This window comes from Typopeltis vanoorti, chromosome 22 (assembly GCF_054136105.1).
Source record: "Typopeltis vanoorti isolate ZY-2024b chromosome 22, IOZ_Tvanoo_1.0, whole genome shotgun sequence".
NCBI classification, from domain to species: domain Eukaryota; kingdom Metazoa; phylum Arthropoda; class Arachnida; order Uropygi; family Thelyphonidae; genus Typopeltis; species Typopeltis vanoorti.
The window spans coordinates 38073194-38095135 of NC_143570.1; the positions used below are offsets into that span (position 1 = coordinate 38073194).

A 21942-nucleotide genomic window follows, 5' to 3' on the forward strand; every position below is an offset into this window, starting at 1 on the left:
AAAAAAGTAGTAGAGGTGGAATCTCATGTGATGAACTCTCAAGAAACTATTTTTCTGGTATGTTTGTAAAAGATAATGTGAAAACTGAAAACAGTGTTGGCACTTTTGAGGACAAGATATTCTTAATGAGTTCTAAAATAGAATTTTTAATAAAGATGTTGGTCTTATTAGTGTGCATGGGAGATTTTGACTATTGTGTCTGGTAAATTTAAAAATGGGATCATCTCATCAACTCACTACTGGACATAAATATCAGATTTATGAACTAACATATTTGGGGGGGGGGGGGGAAGGGAATTTTAGAAGGTTTTTTGTTTATGTAAATTTTTTAATAATTTTTCCTTTGGCATTTAGTGGGATCATTAGGTAGTATAATTTAAAAAAAAAATTTTTTTTGTATAGTCGATTTTTTATGACAGTAACATCCATAATGAATTAATGAATGAGGAAAATGTAATTTTTTGTTGTAACAAATTTTAAAGGGTAGCTAAGGTCATTTTGAAGGATACTGATTTTAGGAGGTTTGGCAAGTTTAAGGATGTATATTTAATATTCAATGTTCACAGCAATTTATAATATAGGTACTTCTTTTGTGGCAGCGACTGCTTCTTTTGTTAAAAGCAGTTATAATAAATTCATTATCATCACACATCCCAATACAGTTAAGGTGTCACTATCCACCCTCATTGATGAATCTTACTCAAACCTCTAGAAAAGACAAAATTTTTCTCTTCTTCTTCCATTAATTTTAACCTCCATTAACTCCTGGCATAAATATATTACATGCAGATTGCCTCTTCAGCATCCCAGAAAACTAATAACCCTTATAAATCACAATCTGTTTCAACCTATGTCCCTAAGGAAAGGGTGATGGGTTGAATATCCTGATTAGAGTTTTAGGCAATTTAACGTAGCTAGCTTGTCATTCCTCTGATAAATCCCTCTCGGCATAAATATTTTATGTATGTAGATATGTATGTTCACAGGACTAGTTTGTATGTTTGTGGGATAAAAAAAAACTTGAGTTCCTAGGAGAGAACACCTTGCTACCTTCATATGAGACCAGCTAACTCATCTTTAGTTAAGAAGCCCAATCATATTCTTCACGTTCTAGACTAGACTGGTGTCCCTAAGAAATCGCTAAAAATTCTTGATCTACAATGATCCATCTTTCAGCAATCCACTCGTCTTTACCATGCTGGCTGACCAAGTGGACAACCTCCACTATTCAACCATTAGACTGGATTTCAATTCTATAGTGACATGGATTTTTTTTTTGAGTCCTTGGGTGATAAAATATTTTCACCAAATCACCAGGAAAAAGAGCAGAGTGGTTTAGTGGATTATTTAACCTTTAGCCTGTCTGGTAACCTATCTGTTATCTGAGTATTACTGAGGACAAGAGAAGGTGAGCTGAGATCCCCTTTTGCAAGAAAAGGCAGAACAGTGTTTTGGTGGCATTGAAGGTGACCAAGGTTATCTTGGATAACAATGCTAATTATTAAAATGAAATTTCTTGAACAAAGAAAACACATTCACCTCAAAGCCAAATTTATATCCTTCCTGCAGAACTTCTCTACATCTTGCTTGAAGAAAAATACGATCTGCATCATTCGGGTTTGATGATAACTGTGCTGATAAATGCTCTTCCACCTTATTTATTTCTTTTGCAATCTTTTCTCGTAGTTCAAGTGCTTCGCCCTGTTATTTGCCATGTAAAAGTCAATATTAATGTAATATCAAATACAGAATGATGTATTCTAAAAGCTAAGCCATTCATGTGTAAAACAAAATAAAAATTCTTACTAAAACATAGTTAAACAAAAATATTCACAAGCAAGTGCCTTTTAGTCTATGGTTATATGCTAGTTGTGAAACCCGCAATCAGATGTAGAGACAGAAGTATTGTAGTTCTAAGCCACATAATGGCTTTAAACCCCAAATATATAAGATAACATTCAATAGCTAGATTTCTGAAAACTAGCTTCACATAGATCATGTTATTTCATAAATGATAGTAATAGCCAAAGAACTGGAACTGCCTCTGTATAACCTACCAACTTCATTATTTTCCATACTATTCTCAGCCCGATTATCAAGTTTGGTACTAAAAAAGTAAGACAAAAATCCTTGATGTACCTAATTTCAAAACTTTTACAAATGTGACAATCATCATTACCTTCAAGATCAGGTAAGTTTTATTGTCAGTATTCTTTCTAATATTAAATTTTAATTAATAAATGAACAATTTCTAGCCTTGGTCACACAGAGGCAGCTCTATTTCCACTGAACTCTGGCTATTACAAATCTGAAAAAGACTGTCAATGTAAATATAGCATGCATTTAAATCACATATCTAAATGCAAATTCTTATTGACATTTTAAGATCAACTTCATCATGTGACCAATTCTGAAGTGTGCAAGGTATCTTGCACCTACAAATTAGCTTGCTCTGAACCAACTGCAGCACCTCTGTAGCTTAGTCAGTATAGACGAAGCCCTTTGGTCAGAAAGACCTGGGTTCAATTCCCATGCATGATGTGAGGAACCTTTATCTGGTCTCTTTCAACTAAAGGTGAGTTAGACAGTCTTATATAGAGGTAGAAGATTTTTTTCACCTGGAAACTCAGGTTTTTTGCCCCTCAGAACAGGCAAACCAGCCCTGTGAACACACACAGATTTACAGTCATGAATACTTACAATATGTGGAAGAGATAGGGCCCCACCCCACCACATGTCGTTATATCCATAGTCAACCATGAGCTACATCATGGTAGCTGACTTCCTGGATAGGAGATGACACATGAAGAAGAACCAACTGGGAAAACTGTATATGCTCTAGAGAAGCACATAATGCATACTGCAACTACTATGATAAATCTGGGTTAAACTGTTTAAAAGCTTTGGAAATTCCATGCAAGGCGAAAGATATAAGGTGTTATTCCAGGAGAAGTAACCAGCATGGACAGCAAATTAAAGAGCTCAGTAATATAAACATAGAGAAGGTACTTACGTGGGCTCTCCACACAACCCCCCCCGTAGTAAATGTCTATATGGAGCATTTTGCAAAACATGTTCTTGATACTGCCACTCTCAAATCTTCTATTTGTTTAAGATATATTGATGATTATGATGATGTGTTTTCCATTTGGCCACATGGCTGAGACATTACTCTTTCCTCTTAACACTCAGCACCACAGAATCTATAGAAAAGAAAACAACAGCTTGGTTTTTTTAGATACGCTAATCACATATCTGTACAATTGTACTCTTTCTTTTGTAGTTTACAGAAAACCAATCCACACAAGTAGATACAAACAAACTTTCCCATCATCACCCTTCTCAACAGAGCCTCTATTGTCTGTTCCACCCAAGCTTCCCTTAGAGCCAAACTTGCCTTTATTCACCAAACCTTTATGTCCAATGGTTATAATGCCAAAAAGATCTACAAACTATCTGTCTTTTACACCTCCTCGCATCCTTTGCAATGTAAAGACAACAGTAATGCCATTACCATTGCCTATATCTGGTACACTTCGGAAAAAATAGGCAGAAATTTAAAGTAATATAATTTCTGCACTGCTTTCAAGACTTATTTGAAGCTAGTTTCCCTTCTGTGCTCTCCTAAGGATCCACTTCCTCCTCTTTCTGTTCCAGGTGTTTACAAGTTCCTTGTTTTTGCAACTTTTCATATTATAGTCAAAATGGGAGATCTGCTAACATCTGCATAAAAGAACACAAAAATACATTTGCTGCCACAACTATGGTCAGTCAGGTCTAGCAGACCATGCTTTGGATACCTTGCACAAAGGAAAAACTATCATACTCCATCACAGTAAACACAAATTTGACTCTTTTGAGAATCAGTAGCAGATTTTTTAAAAAAAGACTAATCTTAACAATTATGGTTGTGTTAAACTTCTCAAGATTTGGAAACTGAATTATAAGGCCTCCAACCCATTTCTGTTCCTCTCATAAGACTTTAGTTTTTATATAGTCTAATTTCATTTTTTCCACTGATTCTTTGTGAGTATTGTAACAATTTTAACATTGAATTCCTGAAGATGTCTCTGTCACAGAGATAAAATATTGAAATAACTATTTAATTATTTCTCTTTGTGCTGTAGTTATTCCATTAAATTGTATTATGTATTTAAAAAAAAAAAAATCCAGGAGTACATCAAATTTATCTCTTATTTTGTATGAGTCAGTCTCTCATATGAAATCAATTATGGCACTCAAAACAACTTTCTCATCTGATCTAATCTGATTTTCCCTTTCAGTCATTTCTGACCATAGGTGACTTTGTAGGCATTGCCCACAAAGTACTCCTGGTGAGATTTTTACAGAGTAGTTCACCATTGCTTTCCTCAACCCCCCCCCCATTTTATCTGGGCTCAAGACCGGCATATGGCTGGGACGTATTCATGACTGTAATCTGTGTGTGTTCACAGGGCCGGTTTGCCTGTCCTGGGGGATGAAAAAAACCCCTACCTCCGTATGAGACCGGCTAACTCGCCTTTCATCGAAAAAGACCAGATAAAGGTTCCTCACATCACTGATGGGAATCAAACTGAGGTCTTTCCGACCAAAGGGATTTGTCTACACTGAATGAGCTATGGAGGCTCATACTATCCATGAAATTTCTACTTAGAAATCAGACTTACCTGATATTCTTAACAAAAATGTATAAAATCTGATTCTCAGTATCTGTCAACAGCCTGGAAATTCCATTCTACATAAACAAACTTAACATCTCAATGATAAATTCAATACCTACAACAATGTTTGCTTAATTCCAACAAGCGTCCCTGCAATAAGTGGGTAGTTGATCTTTTCAATAATCCACTCATGGAAGATGAATTGCATGTTCTCATCAGGGGACACAAATTTCCTACTGTACCAAAATAATTTCCTTATTTAGATTTTATGCATAATACTGAATGTAACATCTCTCCTATGACATATGATGATAAATTAAAGATACCAAGAAATTATATACTTGGTTTAATCCTTTATCCAAGTGTAAGCAAACAAGTTTGCACCTGAACTATTTTCAGGACTGGGACAACTTGTATAAAGAAGCTAAGACTTCATATGACTTGCCTTAGTATCCCATAATGCAAAGCACATCTCCTTGCAGACATGTATAATGCTATGCATTATGGGAAGAGTCACTATCCAGACCAAGTAGAAAAGCTTCCAACAACTATCTCTAATCCAGAGTAATTTAATAATAAGGTGTGACACCTTTTGGCAACTCGTATATGAAAATATGACTTCTGCATTACTTCAACCCTGGTATCACCTCTGGGTCTAGCTTCCACTGAAGAGACCTCAATAAAGGTCAAAACTAGTTTGGGTAGTGACCCTTCCCATAATGCATAGCATTATACATGTCTGCAAGGAGATGTGCTTTGCATTATGGGATACTAAGGCAAGTGATGTGAAGTCTTAGCTTCTGTATACGAGTTGCCCCTGTCTTGAAAATAGTTCAGGTGCAAACTTGTTTGCTTACACTTGGATAAAGGATTAAACTAAGTATATAATTCTTGGTATCTTTAATTTATAGTATAACCAAGTGGAAAAACTTCCAACAACATAAGATGATAGAAATCAATTATGATTTGAAGTTACTTAAATTATTCATAATCTTAAACTTCCATCTCTGAATATCACAAATGCAGAATTGAAAGACCTATGTGATCTTCAAAAAAATAAAAATGTTATTATAACCAAAGCTGATAAAAGCAATATTATGATTATTTCTGACTCTTCTGATTATAGATTAGAAAACAGGTATACTGCTTCAAGATCATAAAATTGTTCCTTAATCAGGATCCAACCAAGAATCAACTAAAACTCTTTATTAGATGATGAATTTTTGCTTGATCCAGATTCAGTTCAAAAACTAAACACACACTGTGCAAGACCACCTAGAATTTATGGCTTACGTAAGTTGAATAAACCAGGATATCATCTTTGTCCAACTGTTGATAAAGATTTGATACCTCACTCCACAGATTTACTAGTAACCTTTGACAAAGTTTAACTTTTTACAAATGTTCCTCTAGCTGACATTCTAAAACGTTTATCATCTAAGTTTCCATTAGATATTATTACTGTACGGGCATCTCTATGGAGTTTGAAGATTCATTGCGGGAGACCTAAACTATCCACACGATCTATCATTCTGCTCCTTAAACCCATTAGCATACAAAACACTCACAACTAAATTTATCAACCATTCCACTCTTCCACAACTCGCCAAGCAAAAAAATCTAGTCCTCATACCTCTACTAAGCACACAGTACCTTAAATCTATCCTCATAGGGAACATTCTATAGACCACTCATCATCTTGGTTGCTTGCCTCTGAATCTTCTCCACTGTTTCCTCATCCCCAAGAAACCCAGGGGACCAGACTTGAGCACAGTAATCGAGATGTGGATGTATCAAGGCCTTATAAAGAGGAATAACAACTTCCTTCTCTACTTGTTAATGTGTTCTTCAATAGCCAAGTAATCTTATGGGCAACTTTAGCAATTTGTCCTCTAAGCTTTAACTCTGTCTGCCACCACCCCTAAATCTCTAGCTTCATTTATTTTACATTAAACTGATACCCATTATCTTTTGCCCATACTAACAGCCTATTTAAATTGTTCTACAAGCTATTGATTAATTCTTTATCTAACAAATTTACATCATCTTAATTTAATCAAATTACATCAGCAAACAAATGAAAATTTCCTTTATCATTTATGTACAAATTAAACAGCAATGGTCCCAGCACACCATTAATAACTTTTACCTTCATTCTGTCCCTCCTCCATTATACCATTTTTTGATATCTGTCCAGCAACCACCTTCTTATACAACATCATATCCATCCCCATTTGTTCTAATTTGCATAACAGAGTTCCATGCGATATTCTGTCACATGCTTTTACAAAATCCAGCATCATTGTGTAGATCAGGGCTGTCCAAAACATGGCCCTTGGTGCGATTTTGTGCGGCCTGCCTGTGAGTTTTGATTTTCAAGCAAAAAATTAAAATAAAAATTTGAACTGAATGCATATTAGATATTTTAATTTTATCACTAATCAATAATTTCGATGTTGGTTATTTTATTTTGTGTTTTTACATCACTATATACCCTGTTTTTCAAATATTAGATATGTCAAAGAAGCTTTCTTACACTGTTTTGATCTAACGTGCATGCTCCAGGCGCTCACGGGGAATGTGATTGCGCGATTAGTTTGTTCAGCTATTGAGGTTGTGTCACTGCTGCTCACTAAAGTACTAGATACGCATTGGATGTGGCCTTTGGATAAAGCTTTTTTTTAAATGCAGTCCTCAGATTACCTAAGGTTGGGTAGCTCTGGTGCAGATGATGAGGATGATCATCAGAATCATTGTGTAGCCATTTCCTTTATCCAATTCAACTGTTATGTACTATTATAAAAAAGTTAGTAAATGACACAGGCATGACCAACTCTTCACAAAGACATGTCGTCCGTCATACTGTGTCACATATTTATCCAACCATTCTTGAATTCATTTTTTTATTAATTTTCCCAGTACTTTTACCACCACACCTGAGATATTGATTATTCTATAATTTGCTACTGCAGTCTTAGAACCTCCCTTATGAAAGGGAATTATTTTGCCCTCTTTCCACTCCCTTGGAAATCTAACAGTGCTGAGACTTAAATTAAAAAGCCTAGTCAAAGGCATTGCCAGTTGCCTTGCACATTCTCACAAAAACCTAGCTGATATCCCATCTAATCCAACAGCTGTATTTACACTGAAATTCTGCAAAACTTCCAATTCATCTACCTCTGCTCCCACATTAGTGTCTGTCACATGTGTTAAAGAAGTAACCTCAACTAGGATGATATACCCTTGCAAAGTGGTTGCTCAGTAACTCAATATCTGCTTCTGTCACTTTGTGACCATCATCCCCTCATTAAGGTTAATCTTCCAAAGTCATTCTTTCTCTTACTTGCCATGTAACGAAGGAACTCTTTGGGATTTTCTTTGGCCTACTCGACTAGCTTCTTCTTGTAATCTGATTTTGCCTTCCTTGCCTGAGCCTTCTACTGTTCATGAATTTGCTAGTCACCTTTCTCTTTATATACCCTCAACAGAATTTTCCTCTTCTGCAACTTATGGTTAATGATATTACTCATCCATCTAACTCCTACCTGATTGACAGGTATACAATTTAATATTGCTTCCTCTAGACCAGAGCTTCTTAAACTGTGGGTTGTGACCCCATTTGGGTTAACGTAACTGAATGTGTGTGTGGGGGGGGAGGGGTCGCGAAAAATTTTGCAACAGTAAAAGGTTTCTGAACGCGCAACGACCAAAAATTAATTCAGATTCGAGGCTATTGTTTGTAATTCTTTATGTAAATAGTAAAATTATATGTATACCAAATAATTGCTATAAAATAAATTTTTTTATGATTTATTATCAGTAAATATTTGATTTGTATACCTATTTTATATAACTATATACCTGGGGTCGCGTAAACATTTAGAAATGCGAAATAAAAATTTCACATTTCTCGGGTGAAAAGGGGTCATGAGTGGAAAAATTTAAGAAGCGCTGCTCTAGATGACCATTAACTGCTGACATGCACTACTAACATCCTTACTCTGCAGTGTTTTATGCCATTGCACAGATTTAAGCTTCTTCGTAAGCTTGTCATAATCATCTGTCTTGTAGTTCTACATACCCCCTTTTGACAGAATATTCTTCATGTTTTACAATCTCTCAAGTCAAGACACATATTCTAGATTTCTTCAACTTGGTCATGAATTCTGGATATTTCAGCTGGAATGAAAAGCTTTATTGATCAACAAATTGAGCTACTGCAATGGCTTCAATATCTCCCATCCTTGCTAACTTTATTTAGATCGATTGGAAGAAAAAATGTTAATGATTCATCCAAAACCTTCAAATTTGGCTTTGCTATATGGATGATGTCTTTGCTGTTTGGAATCATTCATGTGAAAAGCAACATGTGTTCTGACAAAACATTGATAACTTTCATCATACAATCAATTTCACTAGGGAACTTGAATACATCTTTCCTTGATGTCCTTATAAAAAGAGATAGGATAGTTCCTTATCAACATTGTTTTGTCATTTGAAAACAGCATTTTTGTGCTATTTTTTTTGTGCAGACCTTTATCAAACTAAGAATATAAATTGTTCAAGATGGTTAACCACGTCCCATCTCTTCCAAACTTACATAACATTTACATCTTAGAAATGAAGGATTGATCTGATGTATGAATAGAATGATTTTTTTCTTAGTCGTAACTAAAATCATTAGTTAAGTATAAAAGCTTTATTAAATTAACTTTATTTATACAAATTTAATGATTTTTAATGATGTTCCAGGGCCCAGTTCAAGATTCCTGTCATTCCTAAGCTGCAAAGAGCCTCCCTACCAACCTCATACATAGTACAGGGTCTGTGACTGAAAAAAAAAAATGTATGTAATTGTGATTCATACTACAGACAGTTGAAAACCTATAAGACATTGATACTGTGTATGCATGTGAGGGGTGGATTAAGAGTTTTATTTATTATTTTACATAATCCAGAAAACCTGCCTCTAGGGTCCATACATGGAACTTTTTCAAGGCACTTCAAGCTTCCAGTAAGCGGAACAGTGGTTTCCCACTGTGCAATGAAATTCATCTTCCTGCTTAAGGATATTCAGACTACCATGAATACGGTAAGTTTTTGAACCCAAAGCCTGTTGGTATACTAAACAATAGGCTAGCCTAACCAGGCATACAATAATGCAATTTTGAATACTGTTATACTGCATATTGTACCGTTATTTTGCATTTTGGTTTAAGCCAACAAGAATATAATTTGATCAGCTAAATCCAAAATTATTACTCCATCCTCATTGAGTATCCAGGTAGGTTAAATGCTCTTGTCAGTTCTCCACAATTGTTAACTGACCCTTAAGCAATGATGATGAATGATACCATTCAATATTTAAGGGCACAGAGAAACTGAAAGACCTTTTAATTCTCTTTTTCCATTCTTTAAGTATCCAGTTCCCTCTTTCTTAAGCCATTTTTACATGAAATATTCAGCAGTGAAGTTGTGATCTGAACAGCCACAGACATCTTTATGGTTAAGTATTTTGCTATTTGTTATTTGCCTTAGTAAGAGATCAAGGTTTCAAATCCAGTCTGTGGTAGGAGGAACTGCACCAAGAATTTTTCCTAGCATGGTAGCCAGTCATATATAGAAATGGTTTTTCTTCTTTCTGAAACTCACAATCTCCTCTTCTCTTTCAACAGATTATATGTATTATATCTATACACAAATAAAAATTTCACTGACAGCCCTGGTGAAGATGGCCAAATAAACAGATTTGTTGCCATATTGCCACAGATAATTGCAAATGTATTTTCTGAAAAATTAAATTTTTAATAGATTTCTTGTCAGCACTTTTTCTTCTGATGTCACTATGAACTTCACTAAATGGCATTATGACAAGATATATACAAGTAACTGTTGTTATTATTATTATTTTTAAAACATGTAACTATAAGATCTGATCAAACTGTTTTCCATCAGAAAGATCGAGTTTGATAGTAATATTTGCTGTATGAACTATCAACAACAAAATTATACCTTTTGGCACTTACTTTTAGATGATCTATAGCTGCAGCAACAGCATGATTACAAGATGTTTGAGGTTTTTCAATCTGCAATATATTCATCATCATTTTCTGAAACTTTCTGCACTGCCCTATTAGCTGAGATGCATGATTTACCACTAATAAGCAACCTTCTACCTAAACGAGAGTAAACAAATGAAATTAACACATCACCTTTAATAAACAATGTCAATTGCTAACTGATTCATATAGGATTTTTCACTTTTTAGACTATATTAATATTGAAATACTTGCAAATGTATTATCAATAAATTAGAAACTGATTTTGAAAGGATAAAAATTATATTGATGACTGTTATCTCTTGCCAATGCCACAGGTTGTAACTTTTGGAAAACCAACTTTCTTCACTAGGACAAAGGCCTTCTATATCATCAACATCAGAATTAAAATTTTACACATATTTGGGAGGCATATAATTTCATTAAACTTACATTCCTTAAAATGAAATGTGAATTAAATAAAATTTAACTGTTGTGGTTAAGTGGTTTTTGTGGAACAAATAACATGATAAAATTATTAATGTTTTGATGTTACTAGGAATGGAAGTAACTAACGTTATACACAACTATGCATATTTTAATGATTGACAAATATGAAACATATACCTCAACATCAGTTAAAGTAATAGCAGCTTCTGCTGTGGGTTCTAGTATAATAGTGGGTCCAATCCATTCTATCTTCTCTGAAGTCAAAGCAGTATATTGCATCATCAGTAGATAACCATCATGATCATGCATTATATCACTACTTTCATGGCCACAAGTCAAGTCTACTAACTGCCATATATATGTCTCATTCAGCTGAAGATAACCTAAAACAGGAAAAAATCAAAAATAAAGCTATCTATTGTTTATTTTATTTGAAAACAGCATTGTTGTATTATTTTTTAAAAAGATTTTCATTTCTTAATGAATTAAATTATAATATGATGCAATGATTCAATGTAGCACCACTACATTGCTTAACTTTACTGAATTTTATTTCTGTTATGAGCATAAACTTCAACCTGAAAAGAGATTGAAAGTGTATATGTCCTTTAATGGCAGAAGATATTTCCACAATTTCCTTTAATACACCAATCTACCATTTATCCAATCACATCAGGAAGGCAATTTGCTGTTCTGATAATTGAAGTACAATTACAGGGTCATATCAGAATGGCATGAAAGAATGGGTTAATTGAAGAGTTGCTGTTTTGAAGGTTGAATAAATGGTAGATTACTGTATAATAAATGAGAAACTTGAACACCTCCACATTGCTAACTGCATTTCTGTATGTATCATTCAAAAAAATCCCATTTCTTCTGGGGAAGGTAGATGCTAACTTCCTCAGAAGTTGAAAAGCAAAGGCTGTATATCAACTGAAAGTGGTTTTATGGTGTTTTGAACATCCTCTTTGAAGAGTCAGCTCATTTTTACTATCTCAAAAGAACAGTAATTACTGGTTGAAGTCTGAATCTAGTTATCTCAAAAATATGGCTCCTCTAAGATCTGATACATTATTAAAACATCTTAGAAGTACATCTTGGAAATACACTTCATATAAACATTTGAGATTTTGAAACCCAACTATAAGTGCACACACAGTAATAAAAACAATTTCAGTGAACCAAGAAGTGATTTTTTTTTGTTCCCATAATGGAAATACTCAAAAATGTTTACTTTGATTATCAGTTTATTATGAATAAAAGCTTCCTCCTATGAACTTTGTGCAGATTAAATTTCAGAAGTTTAATCTGATACAGTTCATTCACTGTGTGCCACTGTTTCATGTTTGCAACTGAGATATTAGATTTTTGTTTATCATCTGCTTAAAATCTGTTTATAGGAAACAGACAGATGATTGTGTCTTAAGAGACAGGTAGACCTTGTTGCAGGTGCCTTTGGATCCAACATAAGCAGATGTTCAAGGAAAACCTCTCCAGATTTGATGGAAGAGATGTCGGATGTCAGAGAGCACTGGATGCCTATGGTATAGGAGATATTCAAATCCTGTAGGGAACTTATTGGGTGTAAATAATGCACCTTTGGCACATAGCTCAGTAGCAGAATTTCTACATTAATGATTAATCTACATTAAACATTAATGATGAAAGCACTTAAATGAATATCAGAACATGGAATTCTTTAGTGTTGCTACTTACAGAAACATATATTTTTAAAGTTGAAACAAAAATCTGTCTTATTTACAATAGAAAGAAAAGAATAGAAAACTTAGAAAAATTCTATCAGTCTATAACAATTCAGTCAACCACAACTCATTCTAAAAGAACATTTTCAGCTGCAGCAAATTTTTGAAGAAAGCTGGATCAAAAATCAAGCCCTCTTTGAATGCATTGTTTTTTTGTTAAATTTCATTTTTTGAATAAAGTGTAATTATTTATGAACAGAAATTAAAATGTAATCAAAATGGTTCTTTTTAATATATCTTTTTCCTCATTCAAATATAAAAACATATTCCATTTAATCAACTGAACTCAAAAAAATATCAATGCAAACACAGTTAATTGAGATGGTTCTTTGTTCTGAATTTTTGTATAGCATTTAAGTAAAATGGGGATTTTTAAATAGTATATCCCATTTAAAAAGTATATACATTTTTAAATGGAGTATGCTATTAAAAATTGCAAGCTATTAAGTAAAAGAGTATAATTAAATAAAAATGCAGATTAAATTTTCAAAACTTAAAATTTATTTACAAATGTAAATTATTTACAATGAAATTATTTTCAAAAAAGATAGAATTTTTACTGTATCAAATAAAATTTTTGTAAAATGTTTCGACTCTGATTCAGCATCTGTCCTAGACACAGCCTATAACTCACTAAGTGTCAAAACACTCAGTCTTCCAAAATCCTAATCACAACTGAGATTATCATTGATCCCGCTCTTAGCTGAGTCAAGTTGAAGACTGTTTACAGCAAAAGTGTCCACAAACGAGGGGGTGTCCGTTATATAATAAAGTAGATTTTCCGAATGCGTATGCTAAAAAATTGACAAATTAGCTAATTTACATGTTTTTACTTATGTAGAAACTCTTATGTAATTAAAATTAAGTACTGTATCTATGAAAAGTTTAATTTCAAAGAAACATTTCTATATGTATTATTGCTTATAACCTCACCATGGTCTGATCTATATTGAAATAAATAAACAAACATCACATATTATCATGAATTTTTTTAAATAATAGAATAAAATCTAAACTAGAGGGAACGCAATCCTGTGAACAAGCTGGATTTAGAAAGAATTACAATACTTGGGACCATATTCACACATTAAGACAGCTTATTGAAAAATCAATTGAATACAATAAATCCTTATGTCTGGCCTATATAGACCCCAAAAAAGCATTTGATTCAGTTAAAATATTTGCAACACTAAAAGCACTTGAAACCCAGTGAACTGAGAAACAATATATTGAAACACTAAAACATATTTACAATAATGCAACTTCTGTAATTAAATTATATAAAAACAGTGAAAAGTTCCCAATACAAAAAGGCATCTGCCAAGGTGACACCATATCTTCCAAATTATTTACAGCTGCACTAGAGGAAGTCTTTAGAAGCCTTGATTGGGAAATGAAAGGAATAAACATAAATGGAGAAAGGCTGCATTATCTGAAATTTTAAGATGATATTGTCCTAATAGCAGATAATCTTAAAGATCTGGAAGAAAGGCTAAATCAGCTAAATGAAGCCTCCAAAGTTGAAAACCATGAAATAGAACAAGTTACTTCATATATATACTTAGGCCAATTGTTAGTCTTTGAAGATTGCCAAAGAAAAGAGATCGAAAGAATTCACCTTGGATGGATGGCTTATGGGAAAATGAGAGACATATTCAGAAGTGACATCCTTATGAGTTCTAAAAAGGAAAACTTTCGACAAGTGCATACTTCTTATCCTAACATACGGAGGAGAAACATGGACTTTAACACAAGCCCTAAACAAAAAGCTGAGAACAACACAACATTGCATGGAGAGAAGTATGCTAAAAATAACATTAAAAGATAGGAAGACAAATACCTGGGTAAGATCTCAAACAGGTGTCATGGATATCGAAAAATACATTAAACAGGCTAAGTGGAGATGGGCTGGCAATATTGCCAGACACAGTGACAGGAGATGAACTAGAAAAACAACAGTGGAGTGGAGACCGATGGATGGAGCAAGACAAAGAGGAAGACCAAGAAGAAGATGAAGGGATGAACTGGAACAAACTGCAGGAGTGAGATGGATGGGAGAGGCAGAAAACCGAGTGGTCTGGAAAATTATGGGGGAGACCTTCATCCGGCAGTGGACAGACCAAAAGAAGAAGACAGTTTACTTTTTTATGCCATATTGCTCATGTATAAGAGACACAGACGCTCCCGAATCCAACTTTTGTATGACTTCTAATTTTTGATTTAACGGTAAATTAACTCTTTTCCGTTTGTACATATTTTAAGGTTAGGGTTACAAAGATGTGTTTTACCATTCTTACATATCTAATTTTAAATTTATATTGAACAGTCTATAAAATGCGTATGTACATAAACCATTCACCGCGAGTAAACAAATGCACACTACTGGGCGTGCCTTAGTGCACGCTGGAACATCAGCTGGCACGCATTAAAACTGCCGCAGAAAGTCACGACAAAAGAACCAATTACAGTGTGACTGGTGTGATCACATGCTAATCATTTGCTGAACATGTTTTATGAGCGGTGACTCATTTATGTCGGCTAAAGTACTACAGTGGTTTTTCAACATATGATGAAACTTTTATAGAAATATGAAACTTTATAATTTTATATAAAACTATTATAGTTTCTTTATTCGGCTTTGAAATAAAGTTGGATTCAATATCCACTTGATTTATATAATTTTGCATTGCTGAAATGAAGCCTTTTGGCTCTTTATTTTAGTAAATTTTTCATTGTATTCTCTCAGGGCATCTGCTGACTTACTTGCTAGGAAGTTGTGATATGTCCACAATGAAGTCCCTAGCTTAATCAATGAATGTTTATTTCAGAGTTTGCCTGAGAAACGGAGATTTGATTCTTGTTTTCAAACTCCATCTTTTCTCCAGCAGTATTGATACATATATGAATTTACAGTTCACCCATGAAAGCTGCTTGACTCATTCTTTAAGACTTTCTTACATATTTTCTTTTCAATAACTGATGAAAGGAAGTTAGCAAAAATAGCACAGTACTATCAATGACATTAATACACTCCTTGAGGGTATATTATTACAGTAACCTTCATGGAATCAATCAACAGACTCATCATGGAAGGCCCACTCAACCAGCAACATATCATAATGAACTTTGAAGTTATTTATAGTCCTTGTATTCACAATGTACTCCAGCAATGCAATCCAACCACATAATCTACTCCTCACACCCTTCTTCACATCTTCATACAACTTCCAGGGATGGCTTCTCGTTCTTCCCATTTTAACATCAATTTTTTACATTTTTTTTTATTTTGTATAATTCTTTCTGTATTAATCTGGTAGAATCCCTTAAGCAACTTGAATGTCTTTATCATATCTCCTCTTTTCCTCTTCTCCACCTGCAATCCACACTCCCTCCAATGCTCTGCAAAGGAAACATTCCAGTGTCCTGATATCACTTTGGTCATTCATTTTTGGACCCTCTGTAGTGTTTTCTCATCACAATAAAAACTATATGACCGAATTTGAGCACATCAGTCCATGTGTGGTGAGACCAATGGCTTATAAAGAGGAAACATTACTTCCTTAATCCTACATGTCAATGTTCTTTTTTTTTCATAACAGCAATATGATGTTCAGTCTTTGCAACACTTGCAATGTGCTCTCAGAACTTTAGTCTGCTGTCTACAATCATCTAAAGATCCCAAATTTCATGCACTTCCTGAAGTATAGCTCCACTAATACAGCATGTAGCCTTATATCTTTGTATCCCAAAGTGCAACACCTTGCGTTTATCAATATTAGAACTACAACCTCACTCATATGTCCTAGCTAAGTCTATTCAATCTTCCTGCAGAGAATTATCAACAATACTCTTGATAATTCTACCTAACTTTGCATCATCAGTAAACATTTGAAGATTCCCAGTCAATTCACAAAAAATATCATTAATAAATAAGTTAAACAATAGGTGCCCAAGAACAGAATCCTGAGGCACTGCTTCATCATACACAACTTGCTGGTATCTTTTGGAAAGCCAATCTTCAATCCATCTAACCAATCTGTTATCTAATCTCATCTTCTGCAACTTAAACACCAATCTGTCATGTGGTAATTATCAAATGCCTTTGTAAAGTCCAAGAAAATCACTGTATATGAATCTTCCTTCAGCGTATTTGTCATATCATCATAAAATATAAGCAAATTGCTAAAACAAGACTTTCCCTTCACAAACCCATGCTGACCATCATATTCCACCAGTCTGTATATCTAAAGTCATACTAACTTCAGTACAATTCCACTCCACTGAAGTGAACAATTTTAAAATTGCTCACTTCAATTGTATTTATATCATCATTGTATTTGAAATCTTTGAAATTGTATAAATTTTACAATATCACATTATAATGTTTATATCATTACAATGTTCAGGATCAGATCTTCACTTTACGACAAATAGTCGAGAAAGCATGGGAATATAACAAAGATCTGTATTTAAGTTTTGTCGATTTGGAAAAGGCATATGACAAGGTGCCAAGAGAGAAGCTATTCAATACGCTGCAGTTATATGGTGTCAATGGGGCATTATATCAAGCAATACGTAGTCTTTATTTGAGTTGTGAGTCAGCAGTTAGAATTGAAGGAAGTACAGGAAGATGGTTTAATGTTAAATCTGGTGTGAGACAAGGATGTACATTATCCCCTCTGTTATTCATTATCTATATGGATCACATTATGAAGGAATGTGGTATTAAACCTGATATCAAAATTGGAGATGTTAATGTCAGCTCTTTGCTTTATGCGGATGATGTTATACTTCTAAATAAATCCGCTACAAATCTGCAAGATTCTCTGACTAAATTGAATAGCTGTTGTAATAGATATGGTATGAAGGTCAGCAATAAAAAGACAAAGACAATGAAAATAGGCAGAATCATTGAAAATGTCAACTGTGTTGTGAATGGAGAACCTGTGGAACAAGTAAAACATTTTAGCTACTTAGGCACAATTTTTACTGAAGATGGTAAACTAAATATAGAAATAGACAACAGAATCAGCAAAGCTGGTATCGTGGGAAGTCAATTGAATAAATTCATATGGAATGAGAAAGAAATTAGTCGGAACACTAAATTAGCTGTATACAAGACTGTGTTCAAACCAATTTTAACTTATGGATCTGAGAGCTGGGTCAGAAGTAAAACACTTGACCAAAGACTAGAGACTGCAGATATGAGAGTCCTGAGAAAGATTAGAGGCGTGAATAGATGGCATCAATGGCAATATCATATTAAAAACGAGGATATTAGGAAAGAACTTGACATTGTCAGCATCCAGGAATGCGTTAGCAGAGCTAATTTCAGATGGTATGGTCACTTAAATAGAATGGGAGAGGAAAGATTAGCAAAACAATTGTTCTCTGCCAGGTTGGCAGGAAAACGACCCAGAGGAAGACCAAGATATAGGTGGATTGATACAGTACAAAGTGCCTTAGACGATAGAAATATAAGATCTGATAATGTTGGAGTCTTGACAAGTAACAGACTGATTTGGAGGAAAATTGTAGATAGGAAGTTAGTAATGATGTAGTTTTTTCATGTAGTACTGTCATATCCTGTACACCCCTTGAGGGTACATGGCAGGAATTTGATGTTGATGATGATGATGATGATGTTTATATCCAGTCAGATCATCACACAAAAGCATTATTATAAAAATCTACACAACATATATAAACTTTTTGTAACACCGTTCAAATACACTGCTACCACTCCTCATGATATTAGCCAGTATATATTAGGAATCTGATGATGTAGTAAAGGGAATTGAAAGTTTAGGAAATACTCTGCAAGGATGGTGTAAAAATAATATAGATGAAAACTGCTATTGAGAATGGATAAGCATAATGAACAAGGATAAAAAAATTATTGTTGTTCTTCACACAATTCCACTCCAGAAGTGATGCAGTAATATCAAACTGCAATGGAATTACTATGCTCAGTTATATTGCATGAGTTTCAGGGAGATGCTAGTACTGAGGAGGAAGTTAAGCAACAAGCAATTAAAATCAATTACAGAAAGAGGAGAATATGATGTTGACATAAATTGTTAAAGGGATTTTATAAGACAGATACAAATAAGATTTTTCAATAAATGGCATGAAAGGCAAATTTTTCTCACTGTGAATCGTAAGTGAACAGAATACAGTCAATTTTCATTATAGCAAACTCATAGGGACCACAAAAAATAATATATTATGGAGAATAGTGAATCTTATTTTGAGTAGCACTATATCTGGATTAGAAGTTTGTTATAGTGAGAGAGTATTATAGCAGTGCTTGATATATAGTGAGATTCACCTGTATGTTTGTAGAAGTGTTAAAATAATTGTGCAGAATGAGTAATGAGACTCACTCCATGAGGTGTTAAAATAACAACAAGGAAGTTTATACTCACCTGGAACAAACATGATATGACTTGAGCTATGAGGGGCAATTACCTGCATAAAATACCATAAACAAAAGTAAGATATGATTTTTCAATGATTCATCTATTTATCTATCTATATATCTATATATTTTCCCCTGCAAAGATTATCAGTATCCCCCCTCATACCCAAATCACATGAGTTATGGCAATGCTGAACTTTATGTGAAGTCCTATTCTATCCATTTCCTATGTTGAAGGAAGAAGGAAAGGACAAATTGGATGCTCACTTTTAATTGCTTAAGTGACAACTAGCAAATTAATGAAATGCTCATGTAGATGATAGATTTTTTCCTTTTAAGGGATATCTTGAATCAAGACATCTCTTATCAAGGTTTTATTCATTTGATAAAGTTACTAATCAAAAAATTATCATCAGTGAACTATTCAAAATTCAAAAGTTAAATATGAAAGAGAACTTACAACATTACACTTTAAAACATTACTCATTAAAGTCTTCCATAAACGATTTCACACTTTCATTTCACTGTCTTAAGGTTATGCGATGATCACCAAAAATTTCATTTATGGAATAAATATAATTAAAAATAATATTTTAATTACAATGTAACATTTTGTTATCAGAAGGATGTTATTAAAAAGGTGCTACATTCTAAAAAGCATACTGAATCTGTTAATGTGGTTACTGAGAATACGCTAAAAACCAGTATATGACACAGAATGCAATGCTTACTAGGCTAAGTCTTGTGAACCTAAAATAATGATATAACTATGTTCAGACCATCACAATATATAGTGTATGCTGAACAAAGGTGAAGTCTGGTCAGCATGCAACATCAAATCTGCCTTCATATTCAAATTGCTGAGTCTGTTAATAGCTCTAGATATATCTCTCAGTCAACAGGTATTAAATACTGTAAGACAAGAAAACTATCTGGGAATAAATCAACAGAGATGGCAGTCAGGGTGTAGCATCCACACCTCTCAGAGTAAAGGCAAAGACAATGGTGATCAACACTACTAGGTGGTTGATGTGATAAAACTTGGTGAACAGTTTGGCAAGAAGACAAATGGATTGAGAGGAAATTAGTACAGAAGACTAAAGGAAATCTCAGGATTCTTTTGCTATATGACAAGTAAATGAAAGAACAACCATTAAAGAATAATTTTTTTTTGAAGAATTCTGATGGTAAGAAGGTTACAGAAGCTGATAAAAGAGCTGAGTTACTTGAGTGATTCACTTCATAAGGGTGTATTTTATCCAGGTGGAGATACTACAGTGACAATGACAAGGATTTATGTAAGAATAGAGATGGAGAAACCAGAGGTGATTAGAATATTGCAGAAACTTAAGATTAAGATGAATCTTTGTTGATGTAAAGAGAACTAACTGGCAATACCTCTGACCTGTCTATTTAATTTTAGTCTCAGTTACGGTTATGTCCAAGGAAGTAAAACAGTGTAAAAAAAGTTGCAAAATTACGTAGGCTAATAGTTAAAGATTGCAGAAATCCTACAGAATGTTATTTAACACATTCATGCTAGGCAGCAGGCAAATTGTATGTATGCTGGACTTGCCCATGATGCAATAAATTGTAAAATGTGTGTTTTCTAGTGAAACCAACCAATACAGGAGGGGGAAAGGATCTATTGGTTTTCAGGATAAGTAATTAACAAATAGTTAAGAGAAATTCCATATTTGGTGGTATATCTAATTATTGCATGAATAGTGAATTATATTTCACTTTAATGAAACATGCATCAATTCAATATGATTGGTACATTTAAGAAGAAAAAGAATAGGCACAAATACAAATAATTCGTTACAGAGAAATAAATACCCAATAACTTACTGTTGTGCTATTGAATTGTGCAATAAATTACTATGATCTAGAATGAATTCCTTGTCATCTAGTAATTTATTACACATTTCTGACTGACCTGATTTGGAGAAAAAGAACTATTGCAAAAAAATAACCAATAATAAGCATTTGTTATAAGTAAGAGATATTTTTCTTTTGGATTTATTAGTAGATCATAGTTATTCATAAATATACAGTTGTCGAGAAGTTTCGGCAGCTAATTCTGTCTAGCTTCTTCAGGACAAGAAAATAGGTACACTAACGTTTACTGGTAAAAAAGAATGGAGTAACAACAGTTAAATTAATTAAAATTAAAAATGACATGCAACATCAAGCGCATGGAGTCATTGTTTGTTGATCGAGTTTTATAGTTTTCCGCAAAATTAAATTCTGCTAAGCTTAGTGAATTTATTAAGCTTTTCTGAATGTCTTTAATTTATGTTTAGATTATCTCCTGTCCAGAGTACCACTGCAGCTTCTTAAAGTTTCTACATCTGAAATCTTCAATGTAAGGCATGGAGCTGCTGTCCCAATCGATGGAGTGGTTCGAAATTGAGAAATGATGGGCTAATCCTGAGGTATCTGTTCTGTTGTTGTTGACAACCCCTATATGTTCTTTTTTTCAGATTTCTAGCTTCTTGATGTTTTGCCTATATAATTCAGTCCACAGGAACATTGGATGTTATATATACCTGCATACTTGTAGAAGGCAATACTGTCCTTAGGAGATCTTAACATGTGTCATGTAG

At 33.8% G+C, this 21942-nt stretch overlaps 1 protein-coding gene across 1 annotated transcript in view; it reads right to left on the minus strand.

Annotated features, from left to right (window-relative positions):
* LOC150094331 (mitogen-activated protein kinase kinase kinase 4-like) overlaps positions 1-21942 on the minus strand; it is a 172769-nt gene that overhangs the window by 8062 nt on the left and 142765 nt on the right. The window contains exons 11-14 of the mRNA XM_090412440.1: positions 19341-19383; positions 11327-11532; positions 10688-10837; positions 1540-1701 (exon numbers count right to left, since the gene is read on the minus strand). Coding sequence (XP_090268566.1) covers positions 1540-1701; positions 10688-10837; positions 11327-11532; positions 19341-19383 — 561 coding nt within the window. The remainder of the gene's footprint in view (positions 1-1539; positions 1702-10687; positions 10838-11326; positions 11533-19340; positions 19384-21942) is intronic.